The following is a 19,013-nucleotide window of genomic DNA, read 5'->3' as shown; positions in this document are numbered from 1 at the left end:
TAGCCTCAAGTAATATTACCTAAACAGCCTCACATAATTTTTAGTGCACCACCTATTCCTCTTTTGTCTTCTCTTCCTCTTTCTCTTTTTTACTTCGTTGCTACCTCATCTTCCTCCTTCTATGCGCGCGCTCTTTCTCTCTCTCTTTACCTCCTCCTCTTTCTGCTTCAATGCTTCTTCCCTCATAACATTAGCATAAGTTCTCACTTCAGGTCCCAAATTCTTATCCAAGATCGGATCATTCCTTTTAGGAAATATAATCTTATTCAAACTTCTCTTACACCTCCCAAGTGACAATCTTCATAGCAAAATCTACATGGGGATGGAGTGGTTTGAGTAGTACAAATTTTTTTTTCCAGTTTGATTTATTGTTTGAGTCTTTGAATACAGTTATACAACATTTAACATGTGAATAAAAATCTAGAACGAGTAGAAGTGATGCAAAAAATAAGGAATAACATTGGGGTGATAAGTACACTACAATGCTTTTTTTTCCATTTTTAATTTTTATTGGATTAGGAATATAATTATAAATTTTTTGTTGTGAATGTATTGAAAGTATTTTGTATTTGTTTTATGATTGTAATGTGGTGTAGTAAATAGATTTTGTGATGGTAATATAATTACTCTTATTAAAATTCGCGATAACCCTATCCTAATAAATAATGCTGGTTGTTACTGAAGTGAAGGATGAGCTTTAAGCTCTTAATGAAGTTTAGTGCTAAGTACAAGTATCTCTAAAAATAACAAAGACACTGGAAGAACTTCACCTAAACGAACTTCGAGGTGGTGCCTCCTCAATAGAGAATTGGAGTCGCTATCTTAAAAGTTTGTTGAAAAGGATAAGCACAAGACCATATTGGTGCTAAGCGAGTTTGAGGAACTTGAGAATGCGTAATACTTGTGTGTGTGTATTCTGTCGGTATAGTCACATGGAATAATTAGTTCAAAACTCAACTTTACATTGTTTGAATTACACTATGAATTTATTCAAATCGAAAAGATATCTAATCCTTATACATGAGTATTGTATAATTTGAATATGAGTCCATATTAAGGCCCCTTTTGGTAGGGATTTTTTGCCCCAAAAAATTGATTTTTTGACCGTTATTTTACTATTCAAGCCGTAATTTTTGACTTCTTCTCTCACATGTGGACCCCACTTTTCTTCTAACGGTCAAAAAATCAATTCTCAAAATCCCTACCAAACGGGCCCTAAATGTTGAACAAGTTGGTAATTGTTGTATAATTGTTCAAAAATCAATAAAGGGAGAGTGGAATGAAAAATACTGTTTGAAGGCTAAAAGTTGGCCTGTGCAGTTATTGCTCGCGGTCGCATAGGCCATTAGAGAGGTATTCAGCCCCATTTGGAGATGAACTATGTGACTGCATAGGTTTCTACTATGTAGTCACATAGATGGAAAATCCAACCGTTTGGTAACCCTTTTTGATCATTTGTGTTTTGAATATGGTGGCCTTAGTACACCAAAAAAGGGCTATTGCAACGGTCAAAAAACGTTGCAAAAAGTCATTTGCAACGTTTGAGCGTATGTTGCGAAATTTGATGTTGCTGTTGAGGTAATACTTTTTGCAATGTCTAAACGTTGCAAAAGCCTATCTATTGCAACGTTTAAAAAACGTTGCAATAGACAGGCTATTGCAACGTTTAGATAGCCTGTCTATTGCAACATTTTTTAAACGTTGCAATAGCCTAGTCTATTGCAATGTTTTTTAAACATTGCAATAGCATATTCACATTTTTTTTTATCTATGCTCACTACTAAAAATCATGTTCTTTGATCACATAAGTCATTCAAAACTAACAAACATGTACCACCAAAATAATAAACTAACAAACACATTACTCATTAAATTTGTAAAATATTCAACACATGATTTTTCCAAAATAAAATTAAGAGTCTCCAAACATGTACTACCAAAATGTAATTAGGAAACTTCAAAAACCGAAACTTAAACTTTAAATCGTCGCATGTTACTTGATCAATACCATTGCCACTAAGAGCCTAATACGTTAATCAAGAAGTCTAATACTACTCTTTGGCCAAGCAACAGTACTTCCCATGGCTTCACTAAGAGTGCGGAATTCATTTGTGGGTCTGTATAGGGTCAAATTACCCATATAGACTTCCTCAACCAAAACCTTTCAACAGTCTCAACCGAGTGGCAAGTGATGCACCTTTGCACTTGGATCTGTTGTGGCAATCTTCCCTTCTGCTATGACTTCTTCCTCCTCAAACATGTACCAATACAACAGTTAACATCTTGCATTTGTCTTGGGGGTAGTAATTCCTTGGACACCACTTCCTTGGTGTGACTACAAATTCATAATAAACAGAAAGTATTTTTTTTTTTAAATTAGAATGCTACAAACTCAATATATATTAAATAAACATTTAATAATATAGGAAATGAAAACCTGAGTAAAAGCATTTGAATTCCTATCCTCCACACTCTATATAATAATACAAAAATTACAAAAGTTATTATACATGTATTAGCTGTATAAAGCTATATAATCATAAAATGTATTAAAATTAACTACTTATAACCTGCTGAGAAAACCTGATAAATGCTTCCATTTTTTCTTCCAATGCCCCCATCCTTTGTGCCTGAATCTGTACTTGACTTTCAAGTTCTCTAACTCTCCCACTACTTTGTATTTGTCCATCCACTTTTGATGGTACAACTCCAAATCCGAGTCCCCTAACTCTCCCTAATGTTCGGGACCTAAAACTCGAGCTATAGCATCATCACGGATGGAATCTTCGGCAGGCGTATCGAAAATTGATGTGGCACAATCTTCAATCTTTTTCTGCACTTATGGAACTCAAATCAAATAGTAGCAAGTGATACAACTAATAAATCAAATTATGCTTAATTGAACATTAGTATAATACACATACCAATGTTTCGGCAACTGCTTCATTAATTGGTTTTCCATCTTTTCTGAGATGTCCATATTTCCATACTTCTGTTCTTAACCCTTTTAAATGTGGATTCTTTTTCTTCTGTTGTACAAATGTAGTAATCAAATATATTGAAATTGGACATTCAAGTAAAAAAACATGATATGTTCATCAGAAGTACCATTTCATAAGTCACACGTGGATAACCCTTTCTACCTATAGTATGGAGAAGCTTCTGATTAGTTCGCATGTTGCTGAACCTGGAACTTTTCTCCTATTGAAAAAAAAACGAAGTATAAAACAACAATAATTAAAATAAGGGTTAAGCTTTACATGCAAATATACTTACATGAAAATCAGCAGAAAGAGTATCCTCAACAAATTTAACCCAGACTTCTTCAGAGTTGACATTCTTTGGTCTAAGAAGGGTAATAGTGCATGCTCTATTCATAGATGATTCAACTTGAGTTCTAATTTGTTTTCTCAATCTTGATTTGAATGTCCTCCAATACTTTCCCATACATTGAAGTGTCATTCTTTTATGACAATCACTGATATTGAACCTTTGTTGTATTTATGCACTGGCATTAATTTAAGACTTTAGAAAATGGTATCATTAAGAAAGAAATAAATACAACATAATAATCTCAAAAGGTGGTTACGAAATGTTACCTATATGAAAGTCCAGAGCTCCATTTTTGTCTCTTCATTCACTGAAATCCAATCTTTATTACAACAGGCACATGTTCTCGTACCATGGCCCCAACTACGCTAGAAAATTTTTTCGAGTTCTGCCCAACAACTTGGCCATATTTATTGAATTCTAGATTTATCTTTTGATAATTATGTTCAAGAATTATCTTCACTTGTGTTGGACCTCTTTTCTTTTTCGGAGCATTTACAGTTGTTGGCAACGTGGTTTGCTCATCATTAGTTGGACTAGTTATCGTATTGTCTTGTTCACTGGAATTGTTTAGTCTCTTACTTGTCTCTCGAATTGCATTAGCAATTGAAGCTCTTCTCCTTTTAGAACTCTTCAAAGTTTGTTTAGTTGGCTTTGAGAATACAACATGGAAGCATAAGTTAAATGCAATTATTTTCAAAACTTAGCATATATCTTATGTATTATAAGAAAACACAATTACCCGAGTCTTGTCCATCGTACAAAATGTATTTCGGATTGAAAAGATTCTCTAGAGCTAGAATAAAAACCTACAACATCAAAACAAGTAGATGTTATTCAACATTTCATCGCAATATGAATTGATAGATAAACCACATATCAAAATATTCTTGAAAAATTGATCATTATGTAAAAAGTATGTTGTCTACAAAAAAGGGATTTACCAAACTACTTTACGTATTACACAGTACGCCTTCAACATCTATCCTTGTATAATTGTCATCTTCATCATGGTTGTCTGTAATTGACTGTGATATATCTAGTGGAATAGTTACATCATAATTAGTATCTTCTTCCAAATGTGATGCATCAAAGTCTCTTTGTGGCGCTTGCAAAGTCACATACCAACTAGATGTTTCATTTTCCCTAGAATAAAATACTTGTTTCGCCTGTGTTGCCAAAATGAATGGATCATTTTCAAATTGTCTGTGTCCTTCATTAAGATTAACCAAAGTGAATCCATCTTCCTTTTTTATTCCGTTCACAATATTTACCCAATCATATTTGAATATTGGAACATGAAACGTATTATAGTCAAGCACTATAATGTCACGCAAAACTTCATAATAAAGAACTTGCCCAACTATTTGTGCATTATCTTTTGCACTAGATCTACATATGGTCGTTGCTTCAACTAAAACGCCACTATTTTGACGATATTTTTCTGCATCTTTAGTGTGAAGTCGAAGACCATTTATAACAAAACTAGAGTATGACATGGATTGATATCTGGGACCACGTGCAAGCCACTTCAAATTGTTTGAAACTTTGTTCGTCAATAGATGGATTTGAATCTGTTATTATGTTAAAAATGTTAGAAATAAAAGAACAAATAGCACAACTTTGAGACATTTATTTGTTGTGTATTCCAACCTTATTATCTAACTAGGCAGCAAAAGTATCAATGTGCTTCTTGTTCAATAAAGTCTCATTTCTTTCCAGTCGTTTGTCAAAACTCTTCAATTCAGCCATATGCAACCTAAGGTAAATAAAATATATAAAAAATTATGGTTAACTACATAAAATTATTGAACTCTATATTTAATAAACGTACTCTATGTATGGTTGAACTTCTGTACTATTCAGTAACACGAAGCGATTAACAACTTTCAACATCTCATTGGATAGTATAATTGCCTTCCCTTTAGAAATTGTACGTCCTGCAACTAGGAAATTAGTCTCGTATTCTTCATTGCATACAGGTTTCGAACCTATTTTAGATGCTTGTGTTACGTATTTGCTGCAAAACTTCGCATTTTCTTCAACAATATATCGTTCAGCTATGCACCCTTCAGGCCGTGTACGGTTCATAACATACCCTTTCAACACTTTCATATATCTCTCAAATGGGTACATCCAACAATATTGTACTGGTCCACATAGACGAACTTCTCTACCAATATGGATTGTTAAATGAACCATTATATCAAAAAATGAAGGCGGAAAGTACCTTTCCAACATGCATAAAGTTTCAGAAATGTCCTCCTCTAATTATTCGACCTTATTTCTATCTATAATTTCTTGACATATTTCCTTGAAAAATGAACTCAATTTAAAAATGGAATTTCTTGGTTCTTTAGGTAGAAGCCCTCTCAACGCAACTGATAATAATTGTTGCATTAACATATGACAATCATGAGACTTCAACTCAGCTATCTTACATTCTTCCACCGATATGCAATTTTCAATATTAGATCCATAACCATCGAGTAATCTAAAGTTAGCAAGTCTTTTGCAAAAAATTTGCTTTTCTGCTTTTGATAAGGTATGAGGAGCAGCTGGTAGATATAATTTATTTCCTCTACTCTGAGGATGTAAATCATGCCTAATATTCATTTCTTCCATGTCCTTACGAGAGTTAATGTCATCTTTAGATTTTCCTTTGACATCCAAAAGTGTACTGATGATACTTTCACAAATATTCTTCTCCACATGCATCACACCCAAATTATGACGTACAAGTAAAGTCTTCAAATCAAATGCCAATGGAGTCATTAAAACTATACACAACTATAAGTATTGAATAAAAATGAAGGAAATATCACAACAATTACCTTTCAATATGGTAGATTGAAAAATATTGACCTCTTCTTCCACGTTACATTAGATTGAGTTGTATTCTTCTTCCTCTTCCATTTCCCACTTTTTCCCCAATCGTTTGTAATTTTATCAACTTCAATAAAATCTTCTTCGTCATTTTTTATTTGTGGCCTAATACCATGTTCAATATGTCCATTAAACCAGCTCTTTTTTATGCGAAACGGATGATCAAACGCGAGAAATTTTCTATATCCCATGTACGCAAACTTCCTACCATGCTTCAACCATAGTGAACATGTACTCTCACGACAAATAGGGCATGCAATTTTTCCTTTGACCGGCCACCCAAATATATTTCCAAATGCAGGAAAATCATGTATTGTCCACATCAAAAGAGTTTTTAAGTTAAATGTAGACTTTGTAACAGCATCATAAATATCAACCCCATCATTCCATAACAACATTAAGTCGTCTACAAGTGGTGCCAAATAAACATATATGTCATTACCTGGCTGTTTTGGTCCCGAGATCAATAAACTCAACATCAAACTTTCCTTTGACATGCAAATTGAGGGAGGCAAGTTATATATAGTTAAGATTACTGGCCAACAACTGTATTTAGAGCTAAGATCTTTGAAAGGATTAAATCCATGAATAGCGAGACCTAATCTAATATTCCGAGGATCAGATGCAAAATCTGGCCACCTTCGATTAATCATTTCCCAACTCAATGAATCAACTGGATGCCTAATCTTACTGTCTAAGCTTTTATTATTTGAGTGCCATCGAAGTTGTGTTGATGTCTCATATATTCCAAACATCCTCTTCAGTCTTGGTATTATAGGAAAATAACGCAAGACCTTGGCTGGGATATTTTTCTAAATTTTTTTTGTCCGTTTGTTAATTTTCCATCTCGAGCAACCACATTTTGGACATAAGTAAGAATGCTCAAGCTCCTTTCTATATAGACAACAATCATTTAGGCAAGCATGCATTTCTTCATAGCCAAGATCAAATATATTGACAAGTTTTTTCATCTCGTAAAATGAGTTTGAAAGTGTATTATTATCGGGCAACATATCCCGAACAAGATTTATAAGTTCATCAAAACCATTATCTAACAACCCATGTGAAGCTTTATGCTTAAACATTGCAACCGAAGCTGACATCTTTGTAAATGCCCTACAACAAGGATATAAAGGAGTTTCAGCATCATTAACTAAACTTTCAATCTCTTCATCTCTTTCATCAGGACGATTTTCAGGATCTATATCATGTTGTGCATAGAAATCCTTAAACATCCTACTCGACTCAGGCATTTCTACAACATTCTGATTTGATGAACCTGGTTGCTCTCCATGAAATACTCAAGAAGTAAATGTAGGATCCATACCTTTAATAACCAAATGTTCATAGACTGTATCAGAATGATGATGCTTTAGATTCCTACACTTAACACAAGGACATACTATCATTTCTGAATTACATTTTTTACGAGCTCGTTCAACAAAATTCTGTGCTCCATCGCTATATGGTCTTGAAAATCTACAAGTAAATCTTTATGATCATTATACATTGAAATTATTTTCATTTGGTAACTAGGTTCATAATATCTAATTTCAGATGATAACCTTGATAATTGCAGCCACTCTTTGTCCATTATACGCAAAGCTACTATCCAACACTGAACATCGCAATATTCAAAAAATAGACGGGCAGGATTAAGCTCCAACTAACAGATATTAACAGGATAAAGGTGAAATAGTAGAAAGAAGAAAATTGACGCAATATATCTTAGGTATAAAAGCTACAATATTGAAAAATTCTGCAGGGACAGTTGAAAAATTCAAATTTAGTTGGCAACTATATATAGAGAGTAGGCAACTGTATATAGTTGTGTTTCACTAGCATATTTTCTGTGCATATTTTCACAAGCATAATAAAGTCTATTAGCAGAAACACAGGCATAAAATATGCAATTCGAAAAGTTAATAACAGGAATTAGATAAGATTACCCCTCAAAGACCACATGGCCTGTAGAAAGATGCAATTTAATATATGAATTTATGTCTATATACAAAAGAGAGAAACAGAAGGTGCACCATTTATTTACAATTGAATCAGACACCTTCAAAACTTTCTTTTAATTATATTGGGAAAATTGATAAAAGTAGATGGGAAAGAAATAGCAAGTCCTTAATAAGATTGGACCAGTCATGACTACATTGCAACTCAACCTCAAATATCACTAATTACTCTAGATTTCTATAATACTCCCCCCAAAAAATAGAACCCTAAAATCAAAAGTGCATTTTTACATATACTCCAAGTCTTGTCCTTGAACATGTAAAAACTTCATGCTTGCTATGTCCACGTGGTTGAATCTAAATTTTGAGCGTGTGGGCTAAAGAAGCTGAACATTCAAAAATATATCATATAATGATGAACCAATACCATGTTTGTACACATGTCCAGAAACGCAACAGGCTGTTAATGTTATGTTTCTTCACCAGGCAGCAAGTGCATGGACACACACTTCCAACTTGTATCCAAAGCCCAGCTCACACAGAAAATATGCTAGTGAAACACAACTATATACAGTTGCCTACTCTCTATTTCCAGTGAAAAATTCTACAGGGACTAGCTACAGAAACTAAGCTGGAATGCTGCAGGGACAGTTGAAAAATTCAAAATTTCAAATAAGAGGGAGAAAATTTTGAATACATTTCCCAAACAGGTAAAAAAATAAAATAGCTTGAAAACGTGAGTTTCAAAGAATAGATCAAAACCTGCTGGCCCGTTTTTATCTACCAAAAACACACAAGAAAACGCAAGAGGCAATATCAAAAGAACCTGTTAAAGTATTCGAATTAGACAAGTGCGGATGCTAAATTCAAACTGTAGTTTTCCTATCACAAAAGCAAACTGGATGAACAAGTCACACAACATGCTGGCCTATCACTACTCTTCCAAGAAGGGGCAGTTAGAAATTAGAATAATTCAACTGTTCTGAATTACCCCTGCTTGCCGGACTTCAACTCTACAAAGAGGCTTGAAATTTTGAAAGAGAAGCATTGATCATTGAACTTTAATTTTATTTTAACGTCTGTAAACCTTGAAGTAATATTAAATGCAAGAGTCCATTATAGTGCTACACAAGTATCACTTTCTCAGCCTATTATAGTGCTGTCATTTTATTATTTACAAGTGAATATATGATTCCATAAGCTGTATGCAACCTTTCTCAACCAGAAACAGGAATCATAAAAGCAGATATTGACTCACAATATCTGGGAATGCAATATGCTAAAACTCACAATAGGCAGAAAAAAGTATACATTCAGTGACTAATTTGGATTTAAAGGTCAATAAGACAATAACACGTTCTCTTTTGTAAGACGACAATATAGCAAACAACTTCTGGGCTTGATGTACAGAGGAAGACAGCAAGGTAAGTACACGTAAAACCAGAGGCATAATCAATATTTGGAAACTCATCGGTGGGCAGGAAAGTCACTTACAAGTTACATTAATTGTTGCAAAATTCCGATTCCTCTTTTGAAAAATTTAATAACTCCGAGCTGCCATCTTCAAACATAATCTGTTGAAGCAAAGAGATGAGTAAATGGAACTTTTCTTGTTTGGAAACAGAAAATTGCATCAGAACAGCCATTGCTACCTCACCAGAAAGATGAGATAGTGGTCAGTGGGACTCGAGCCTTGAGGCTCCGCACCTCCATCGCTCCAGCAAATTGCGAAGCCAAATAGCCAACTAACCAAGCGAGGAACTCGAAGACCGGAACTAGAACTCTGGAAGACTGGAAGAGGTCAAGTCTGATTTCGGAAGTGTGCAACTGGAGCTGGAAGGGGAAGAAGGAGAAGTCGAGCGAGAGATAAAATCACGGGATAATTTTAGGGATTTCAATTTGGGAATTTTAGGGATAATGGATTCAATTACGGGCTTGAGCTTGAGTTTTGGTATTCAAATTACAATTTTGTTTGGGCCAAAAAATAGAGGTGGGTCAATTTTATTTGGACATGGGCTGCTCACAAAAATGAATGGGCTAAACAAAAAAAAAAAAAAAAAAACTAATGTATCTTTTGCAACGTTTTTGGAAAGTTGCGAAAAGTTTTATTTTTTGCAACGTTGAAAAAACGTTGCGAAAAGCGTCTTTTGTAACATTTAAAAAATGTTGCGAAAAGTTTTATTTTTTGCAACATCAACTTTCCAAAAACGTTGCAAAAAGTATCATTGGCAACGTTTATTTTAAAAATATTTCCAAAACTTAATATGATTGACTAATTGCAACATTCACTTATTCAAATGTTGCAATAGACCCTTTTAGCAACATTTAACTATCGAATGTTGTCTTTTATGTGTTGCAATAGACCATTTTTGGTGTAGTGCCTTTCATTCAATTTTTTTGCACCATTTCATACATCTGGTCAAGGTCTATATATATGGGATCAATGTTCAAGTTTGTGAGTAAGAAAAACACTTGAGTTCCATACATTATTCCACAATCAAAGATCAAATTCTTATTACTCTTCATATTCAAATTTCTCTTTTGCGTTCTTTAAGTTTGAGTAGAAAACACGCCTGATTAATCCTATAAACCATTTTTCGAGAAATCCTTGAAGTATCTCATACAATCTGAAGAGAGAGCAAATATTGTTTGAGGACAATGATCACGTGTTCTAGTCTTTCAATTTTGAAATTCGTCGTTGGTTTTGTTCATAATTGTTGTTGGTTTTGTATTTAGATTCTTCTCCAACCCTCAATTGTTTACCAACAAAATTTATGTTATTGGTGTAGAATTTGTAACTTTAAAAAATGGCGTCTTTGAAATTATCATAAATTTGCAGAGGGTTATTTTTTTTCCCTGCAAAAATGTTTATTATGAAAATTGCATTATGTAGCTCACAACAATGCTACACGTACATCGAGCGGTGTGAAGCCCCCTCACATAGGAGGCGGGACCCGTGCATTAATTGGGCGTGGCCCCTCCCTTATGTGAGCGGAGTGTATAAGGGGCATTATTCATGTAACTCATGTATCAGCGATGCATATGAAAGTACAGACATGTTGCAAATTTGGTATGAATCATTTATTCTTGTGTGCCCTTAGATTATGAGGTGTAACAAATTGTGGATTCATAATTTTTCCTTGACATCCTTCATTCATTATAGCGTGCCCCCTCTCCTCTTCTGGACAAGTCATATCATATAGAAAAGAAGACTCTTTACACTTCCACAATAAAGTGGCTGTTTACATGGCATATCCTGTGTAGCCTCTTAATTATTTACCCACCTTGCTGTGCAATTTTTAGGTCACACAAACTACAACCCCAATTCTCTTAATCCACAATTAATTATCTGTGCTAATTTTTATATATAAATTTAAACTATTTGTTACGTAAAATCACGATAAATCACAGTGAATGAGGAAAAATTCACTATATCAAAGACGAGTACAAAAAAATAAGTATTTTAGAGGCTACTTTGAATTATACAATGAAACTCTAGAATACTCCGCTACCACCACAGAACTTAAAAATTCTTATAATTTTAGTTCCACCATATATGTCACACAGCGAGCTTTTCGATCCAAACCAGATAGAATTAGGGTCACATACTCTAACACTATCACTGCATGAAGATGATCCTATTTCGTAAGGAATATATATAGATATATTGTCAGACCTAATCTTCAGAGAGAAAGGAAGTGATTAATCTCGTATACTATTTTCTGCTTTCAAGAGAGTTAAAGTTGTTCATTCTTCTCATAAAATCCTTGTACTTGGTGTAATTAATGGCATATACTACAAAAAGATCACTTTTAATTAATGACACAAATTGTCTGATAAGTGTAATTAATGGCATATACTACAAAAAGATCACTTTTAATTAATGACACAAATTGTCTGATAAGTCATTGATAGTTTGTCTCATCGGAAAAAAAGACTTCAAGAAACAAATTTTTATTTTTTTTTTATTTTCAAAACAAAGATTTTCATTGATAAAAGTAGGGGATCCAGGATTGGAATAAAAATAAAAATTTAAATAGCTCTAATATGTAAAAAATAAATAAATAAATAAATAAATAAAATCACATAATTTAATACAGTCAAAAATTGATATGGGCGCCCAGGCCAGCCTCCTAAATCCGCCACAGGATAAAAGTAATTTTCTTTTAGTGTATAGACATTTTGAGTACAATTAAAATTCGTTTTTATTTTTTGTCCATGTATTTGGAAGAAAAAACATGTTATTTCTTCGAGTTTGTTGAAACCTAACTCATGAATTAAATATTTAGGAAACTTAGGTACCTGCGGCAAATCTCATTAATTTGAGGGGATAAAACTGAAATTTTCTCACTTCCCTACCACCAGGCCTGATGGTTGTTGGGGTTTGCTCAATGCTCAACCACATGAATCTCAGCTACATAGTTTTATTCACCTCTATATAAATACTCTACCACACTCCCATCACCCTAAAATAATTTGCTAAGTAATAAAATCTTCCTCTTTCTTTATAACTCTAACTTTGTCGAAAAATGGTTACGGTCGAGGATATTCGTCGTGCTCAACGGGCTGAAGGGCCAGCCACGATAATGGCCATCGGCACTGCAACACCAACAAATTGCGTCGACCAGAGCTCGTATCCAGATTTCTATTTTCGGATCACTAATAGTGAACACATGACCGATCTTAAAGAAAAATTCAAGCGCATGTGTAAGTTGCTACATACATATAATTTTCTTCACCATTTTTAAGAAATAGTAACATGTTTTTTAAGGTTTGAAGCAAATTCTTACTTGTTTCCATTTATTTCCATTTACAGAATTGTTAAAGATAGCACAAATCTAACCATTAAAATGCTGCTATGTCATCATCGGTAAAAATGTCTATAAAATTCATCATCAATACAAACAGCTTCTTTGATATTACTGTCATGCATTTGTATATGTACTTGATTTAGCCATTGATAAGGCAGCATGCAATGAAAGATAAATGCTTGCTTTTACTGGTAGCTTATTAAATATCCATTTCTAGGGTTTCTTTTCAGGCTATTTTTTGAATTCCCTCAGTTTATTTTTTTTTAGTTCATGGAATAAAATACTTGTTAGATCGTGATTAAAAGCTGCTTAGGACAATATGTGATGCTTAGGACAATACGTATTGTCACATCAATACATATTGTCCAGAAAAATAGCTAAAAAGCATTAAGCTGCTTGTACAGCTTGGGCTGTACAGCAGCTTTCACAGCCCCTTACAATGAGGGGGCTCTACCTCTATTTTTTTTAATGTGTGCGGGCCCCCCGATGTGAGGGGGCTGTGAAAAAAGGTGTGAATCGTGCTACAGCTATAGCACGATCCCAGCTAAAAATGTCAAGGCCAAACGTGTAATAATTATAAGTTGAAGTACATTTAAGCTTTAGCAGGCTTCGGAATCTCTCTATCACCTTCAGAAAAGCATTTGTACGAAGTAAGTTCAAGAAAAGTTTAAATTCACTGCATCATTCTTTCAACTGTCACGTCAAATTTCACACTATTGTACGCGTCTATGTACGTACAAGTCAATACGAGTTCTTAAATATTAAGCCAAGAAAAAATTTCAAATTGTGTTACTTAATTTTTACTAAAAAAAGGTTTTCAGGGACATGGATTTTGCATGAGAAGAAGTATTTATCAATATACATATATTTTAAATTCCCTTAGAATAAACAGAGATCCTGGTGTAATCTACTACTGTATATAGATTTAAATAATTTATTTTAATCAATTTTACAATGTTTCAGGTGATAAATCCATTATCAAGAAACGTTACATGTACTTAAATGAAGAAATCTTGAAGGAGAATCCAAATATGTGTGCATATATGGCTCCATCCCTTGATGCTAGGCAGGATATTGTGGTAGTGGAAGTCCCTAAACTAGGCAAAGAAGCTGCCCAGAGGGCAATCAAGGAATGGGGTCAGCCCAAATCGAAAATCACTCACCTCGTCTTCTGCACCACGAGTGGGGTCGACATGCCTGGCGCGGACTACCAGCTGACCAAACTCCTCGGGCTCCGTTCTTCTGTCAAACGCTTCATGATGTACCAACAAGTAATGAATCTTGAGCTTATATCTCAAAAGGGCGAACAGCAGGGCTGAGATGGCCCCATTCGAGTAGCTTTATTCATCTCAAAATGTCTTAAGAAACACAAGTACTTAACGTTTATAAATTAATATTTTATAATTATTCGACGTGATAGGGTTGCTTTGCTGGAGGCACTGTCTTGCGCATGGCCAAGGACCTAGCGGAGAACAACAAAGGAGCCCGTGTACTCGTGGTTTGCTCAGAGATCACTGCTGTCACGTTTCGTGGCCCAAGTGAGATACACTTGGACAGCCTTGTGGGTCAGGCCCTGTTTGGGGATGGCGCGGCTGCTGTTATAGTCGGTTCCGACCCGGTGGTCGGGGTTGAGCAACCACTTTTTCAGTTGGTTTCAGCTGCTCAAACTATTCTTCCAGATAGCGAGGGTGCAATTGATGGACATTTACGTGAAGTGGGACTAACATTTCATCTCCTAAAAGATGTTCCTGGCCTGATATCGAAGAACATTGAGAAAAGTCTAAAAGAGGCATTTGATCCTCTAAACATATCTGATTGGAACTCAATTTTCTGGATTGCACATCCTGGTGGGCCTGCAATTTTAGATCAGGTGGAGTCAAAATTGGGCCTGAAGCCCGAAAAACTTCGGTCGACCAGGCACGTCTTAAGTGAGTATGGGAACATGTCGAGCGCCTGTGTGTTGTTTATTATGGATGAAATGAGGAAGTCCTCTACCAAGGAGGGGCTGTGCACAAGTGGTGAAGGGTTTGAGTGGGGAGTACTATTCGGGTTCGGGCCGGGCCTGACAGTTGAGACCGTGGTGCTGCATAGTGTGTCAGTTTGATAGACAAATTGTGTTGCACATAATACGCTATGTATCAAGTAATGCTACTGTAATGAAAATAAGTTCTATTATTATCTCAAGGAAATCATACTTGTACAACAAGAGATTTCTCATATATTTATAATTCTATTGTGTTCCTTATGGTTTTCCTTGTACAATCAAAGATTTCTCATTAATAATTCTATTATTCACATAATACATATTTTTAATCTATTATAGCTAGGAAAGATTTTCAATAACTAACTTTATCTTCTAATTAGTTTATCATCTCCTATGAAAGATTTAACTCGTTATTGTTGACAAAGTTTACTCTTAACTAGCTATTATTGATTAGATGTAAAATTGCTATAAATCACTAACAATTTCCCTTGCTCGATTTTCTCACACACACACACACACACACACTATGTATCTTAATGTTTGTTTGGTAAGTTACTTTTGCTAGAAAGCTAATTAAACTGGTCAAATTTATATTTAACCACACATTTCATTCAATTCATAATTGTTTTCACGAGATTCATCAACTATTATAAATTTTATATGCTAAAAATTTAAATCAAACAAGCACTTAATTCAGAAGCTTAAAAAAAAAGAAGAAGAAGAAGGGCTAAAGGCACAACTCAAAACTTAAAGCGAGCGATGTCATTAAACTTGAGAAAATTAGAGACATTATCTTCCAAACTTGGAGAACGCGTGACATTGGGAGTTTAGTGAACCACTCCTCCAAAATACCTAAGTAGGGAAAAATCCGTCAATAAACTACGAAATCCATTATACAAATAGTAGGATAGAACAAACGCAGTAATCTTGACTAGGATTAGGATGGGCTTTGATGAGTAAAAGAAAATTTGGTAGACATTTCATAGATCAAGCAAATTAAACATGTCATGTGATGAAGAAGATAAAAAGAATGATGGTGGCTAGAAAAGCATGAGAGATTCAATGGTAAATTGGGGAACATATAAATTATTTGGATTCATGATCTTGTTGCTACTTTTTGCAGATTTTTTCAATTACCGTTATAATCAGTAACAATCTTAACCATCAATATTTTGAAGTACTTTTCAATCAAACCGATATTTTCATCGTATCTAAGATATCCTACCTATTTTGATTCTTAAAGAGAGTCACTAGCGTTGAATAAGAGCCTACTTTGATTCTTATAATAATAACAAAATTCAATGGAATCAAATAAACATACCCACAATAACCTTTATTTTCCTTGTCTACTCAAAATTGTTAAATTGTAGAGTTTAATTATTGTTACTTTGCGAAGTTAGTACATGGATTGTCCTCCATTGAAAGGTCACTGTGGAGGACAAGAAGCCCTTCTTTTGGGTTGCTCATCAGCCCAAAATTTCATTAAGTACAATTTAAAAGAATTTGCGTCCTTGTAAATTTCTTCTTAGGAGGTCATGATTACATTTTTTTTTTGTTACCATCATGAGAGAGAGAGAGAGAGAGAAGGTTAAAGAAGATAGATTGTGCAATTTTCTCATGAAAACTTTTTAAAATATAGTGAGTTATTACTGTAGAGGAAGATGATGTAGTTTCACACTGAGACGAACCTTTATAAATTTTACGTATCTTTATTTTTTTCTACAATTAATTAAATACATTTCTCATCATAACGAATTACTATAGTGAAGGAAGATGATGGAGTCCTATTGAGACAAATCTTTATAAATTTTACATCTCTTTATTTCCACCCCTGATTGATTGCTATGCTCAAATCACCGCATCTATTGAAGACGCCATGCTAGCATCATTTTATGGATATGCGATTATTGTCAAGCTTTCATATTAATGTCCGAGATACCTCTCTACACCTTTTATCTTCAATATGACATGTGATGGAATGATACAACTTGAAACAAATTGAACTTAAATGACCCAATTAAAATTTCACTAGAAGTTTAGTGTCACCCCCAAAATTTACTCTATTATAAGAGCATGTTACAAAATTCAACCTAGGGATGCAAAATACTCTGACATTCCCCCTCTCCAAATGGTTTTTGCCATTTGTACAGAAGATTTTTTCACAGAAATGATAAAGATACTTACATAGGATGTGGACCCCATGTAAATAAAATATTATCAAATAAAAACCACCCATTCCCATTTTATCTATTCCGGAACAATTTTATCAACTTTTCTTCTTTACGTGTAGTCTCTCTCTCTCTCCAAATAGTGGTATGGATTACCCTGCCCATCGGGCATAAGGCGGGAACAGGGAATGTGATCGTGAACCCATTCCGGCTTTTATTTTTATTTTTTAAATTTAAATCGTATTTTAAAAATGTCAAAAACAATATTAAAAGCAAATGAGAAATAAATAGATACATTTTAATTCCGTCGTACCCCACTTCTCCAAAATCTCCAACGGGATGGAGGAGCCTTCCCATCAAGTCCTGCCCCGTTTCCATCCTATTCAACTTTCAAATTCCCAGGAAAAATTAAATAAATAAATAAATAAAATTGAAAAATTGAAAAATGAAAAAATATCTAAGCGAAAGCACATTACAGGAAGTCGACAGTAGCCATACCTAACCATAGTGTATGGTTAAGTGACACCCATATTCCAGCTCAGAAAGGGAGCAACGTGGCTACGATTTTGGCCATTCTAACCACCTAACCATGTACCTTCTAAGGTCCCCACATACACCCTAATTTAGTGAGAACTAAAATAGTTCCCTGAAAATGTTTGACATATAGGATCCATATGAATTAAAAAAAGACAAAATTCTCGCCCCTCCCCCCCACTGTGGGAAGGCAGTCAGGGAGCCTAGCAAGGTTGAATTAAGGAAAGAAGGGTGCTGTTTGGTCAGGGTCAGGCCCAAATCCAGGGGGGCCAAGTCAGCCTCTCGTCTGGACTTGGCCCTGTCCATTTAGCCTTTTGTTAAGGAAAAGAATTAAGTCAAGTTGTCAGAAAAAATTGACACCTTGAATGACCTATTCTTTCAATGCTATTATTTATAGACAACATTATAGATTGGAGAGAATCGAAATATAATTTAGAGATTAGAGTTTATCTTTTGATTTTTATTTTTCTTAAATTAAAAAAAGAAAAGAAAGTAAACATGTAAGTGTATTGGATTGGTTCGGTTAATCAATGGTTTGAGACTTCAAATTATGACTAAATCGACCCACCATGATTTTGTTTAAAAGAAAATCAAATCAAACTAATTACATGTGTCGAACCAACCTGAGTTGGTTCGATTTAATTGATTTGGCGGTTTTTCGATTTTTTTTACCAGGCCTAATTGGTACGAGGAAACTATATAAAATCCTAGTTTGAATAGATTTTAAGAGTTAGGGCCTGCCTCGAGAGTTTTAATGTCCCAGACTAGTAATTATTATGAGGTCCTTAAAAAGTATTTTATATAAGTGTAGTAATACTTAATATTTCATATGCAAGCCATTCTTCTCAATCCTAGTCTTGCACCAATTTTTCGAAATATGTTCTTGAACAATATTGTTTACCCCCATCATCTCTATCAATTTTCTCTTCTAAATCTTGAGATTCTGGAGTTTAAGAGGGTATTGCATGACCCAATTTTTTAAATGCATCAACTAAATCTACTCATATTTGTAATATCCACTCTATCTAAAATAAGATTCACTCTTAATGAAGTAAAAGACAAAAACCATTACCCTTCCTTTTCTTGGAAGTTTCAGAACTAGCAAAATCTGCAGTAAATCATCTTTCCTCAAATAGGTTCTTGCAAAAATTGGTTCTACCGAAGAATTGCTGTACAATTCAGCCAAAAGATGTAAGTTTACGGAAATGATTTCTTGCTGAAATGGGGGGTATATTTAATGATCCAAGCTGCATTTTTTTTCCTTTTTAATCCAATTCAGGCCACCTGAAATTTGAGGCCCTAGGACCGGGCATGTTAAGAGTAATAAATTCTTTGGAAT

The 19,013-nt window shown here is 34.3% G+C and overlaps 1 protein-coding gene and 1 long non-coding RNA gene across 13 annotated transcripts; one reads left to right on the top strand and one right to left on the bottom strand.

The window, feature by feature from the left end:
* Positions 1-1,873: 1,873 nt before the first annotated feature.
* LOC111393363 lies at positions 1,874-10,083 on the bottom strand. Of its 9 annotated transcripts, none has more exons than XR_002702404.1 (10): positions 9,835-10,083; positions 9,672-9,751; positions 7,782-7,834; positions 4,275-7,695; positions 3,600-4,139; positions 3,277-3,508; positions 3,109-3,201; positions 2,571-3,029; positions 2,438-2,473; positions 1,874-2,335 (listed from the first exon to the last, which is right to left on the bottom strand). It is a non-coding gene; the product is annotated as an uncharacterized LOC111393363 (long non-coding RNA). The 9 variants fall into 9 exon arrangements; XR_002702407.1 differs by lacking the exon at positions 4,275-7,695 and having other exon boundaries at positions 3,600-3,982; positions 4,073-4,139; XR_002702405.1 differs by lacking the exon at positions 4,275-7,695.
* Positions 10,084-12,641: 2,558 nt separating this feature from the next.
* LOC111393361 (chalcone synthase) lies at positions 12,642-15,288 on the top strand. 4 transcript variants are annotated; one of them, XM_023018866.1, is made up of 3 exons: positions 12,642-12,842; positions 13,952-14,259; positions 14,409-15,288. In XM_023018866.1, exons 1-3 carry the CDS (start codon positions 12,707-12,709, stop codon positions 15,090-15,092), a joined length of 1,128 nt encoding a protein of 375 aa, XP_022874634.1. In that variant the 5' UTR covers positions 12,642-12,706; the 3' UTR covers positions 15,093-15,288. The 4 variants fall into 4 exon arrangements, with proteins under 4 accessions (XP_022874634.1, XP_022874633.1, XP_022874636.1 ...); XM_023018865.1 differs by having other exon boundaries at positions 12,707-12,884; positions 14,409-15,092; XM_023018868.1 differs by lacking the exon at positions 12,642-12,842 and adding an exon at positions 13,561-13,638.
* Positions 15,289-19,013: the final 3,725 nt, after the last annotated feature.

Source organism: Olea europaea, chromosome 4 (genome assembly GCF_002742605.1).
Source record: "Olea europaea var. sylvestris chromosome 4, O_europaea_v1, whole genome shotgun sequence".
Lineage (NCBI taxonomy): Eukaryota > Viridiplantae > Streptophyta > Magnoliopsida > Lamiales > Oleaceae > Olea > Olea europaea.
This window is presented reverse-complemented; position numbering and strand designations above follow the sequence as displayed.

What these genes read in the sequence shown, in the direction of transcription:
- LOC111393361 (XM_023018865.1), top strand. Translation starts at nt 12,707, where the DNA reads ATGGTTACGGTCGAGGATATTCGTCGTGCTCAACGGGCTGAAGGGCCA. An exon ending in AGAAAAATTCAAGCGCATGT is followed by an intron (nt 12,885 to 13,951) that starts GTAAGTTGCTAC and finishes ACAATGTTTCAG; the next exon opens with GTGATAAATCCATTATCAAG. An exon ending in GCTTCATGATGTACCAACAA is followed by an intron (nt 14,260 to 14,408) that starts GTAATGAATCTT and finishes TCGACGTGATAG; the next exon opens with GGTTGCTTTGCTGGAGGCAC.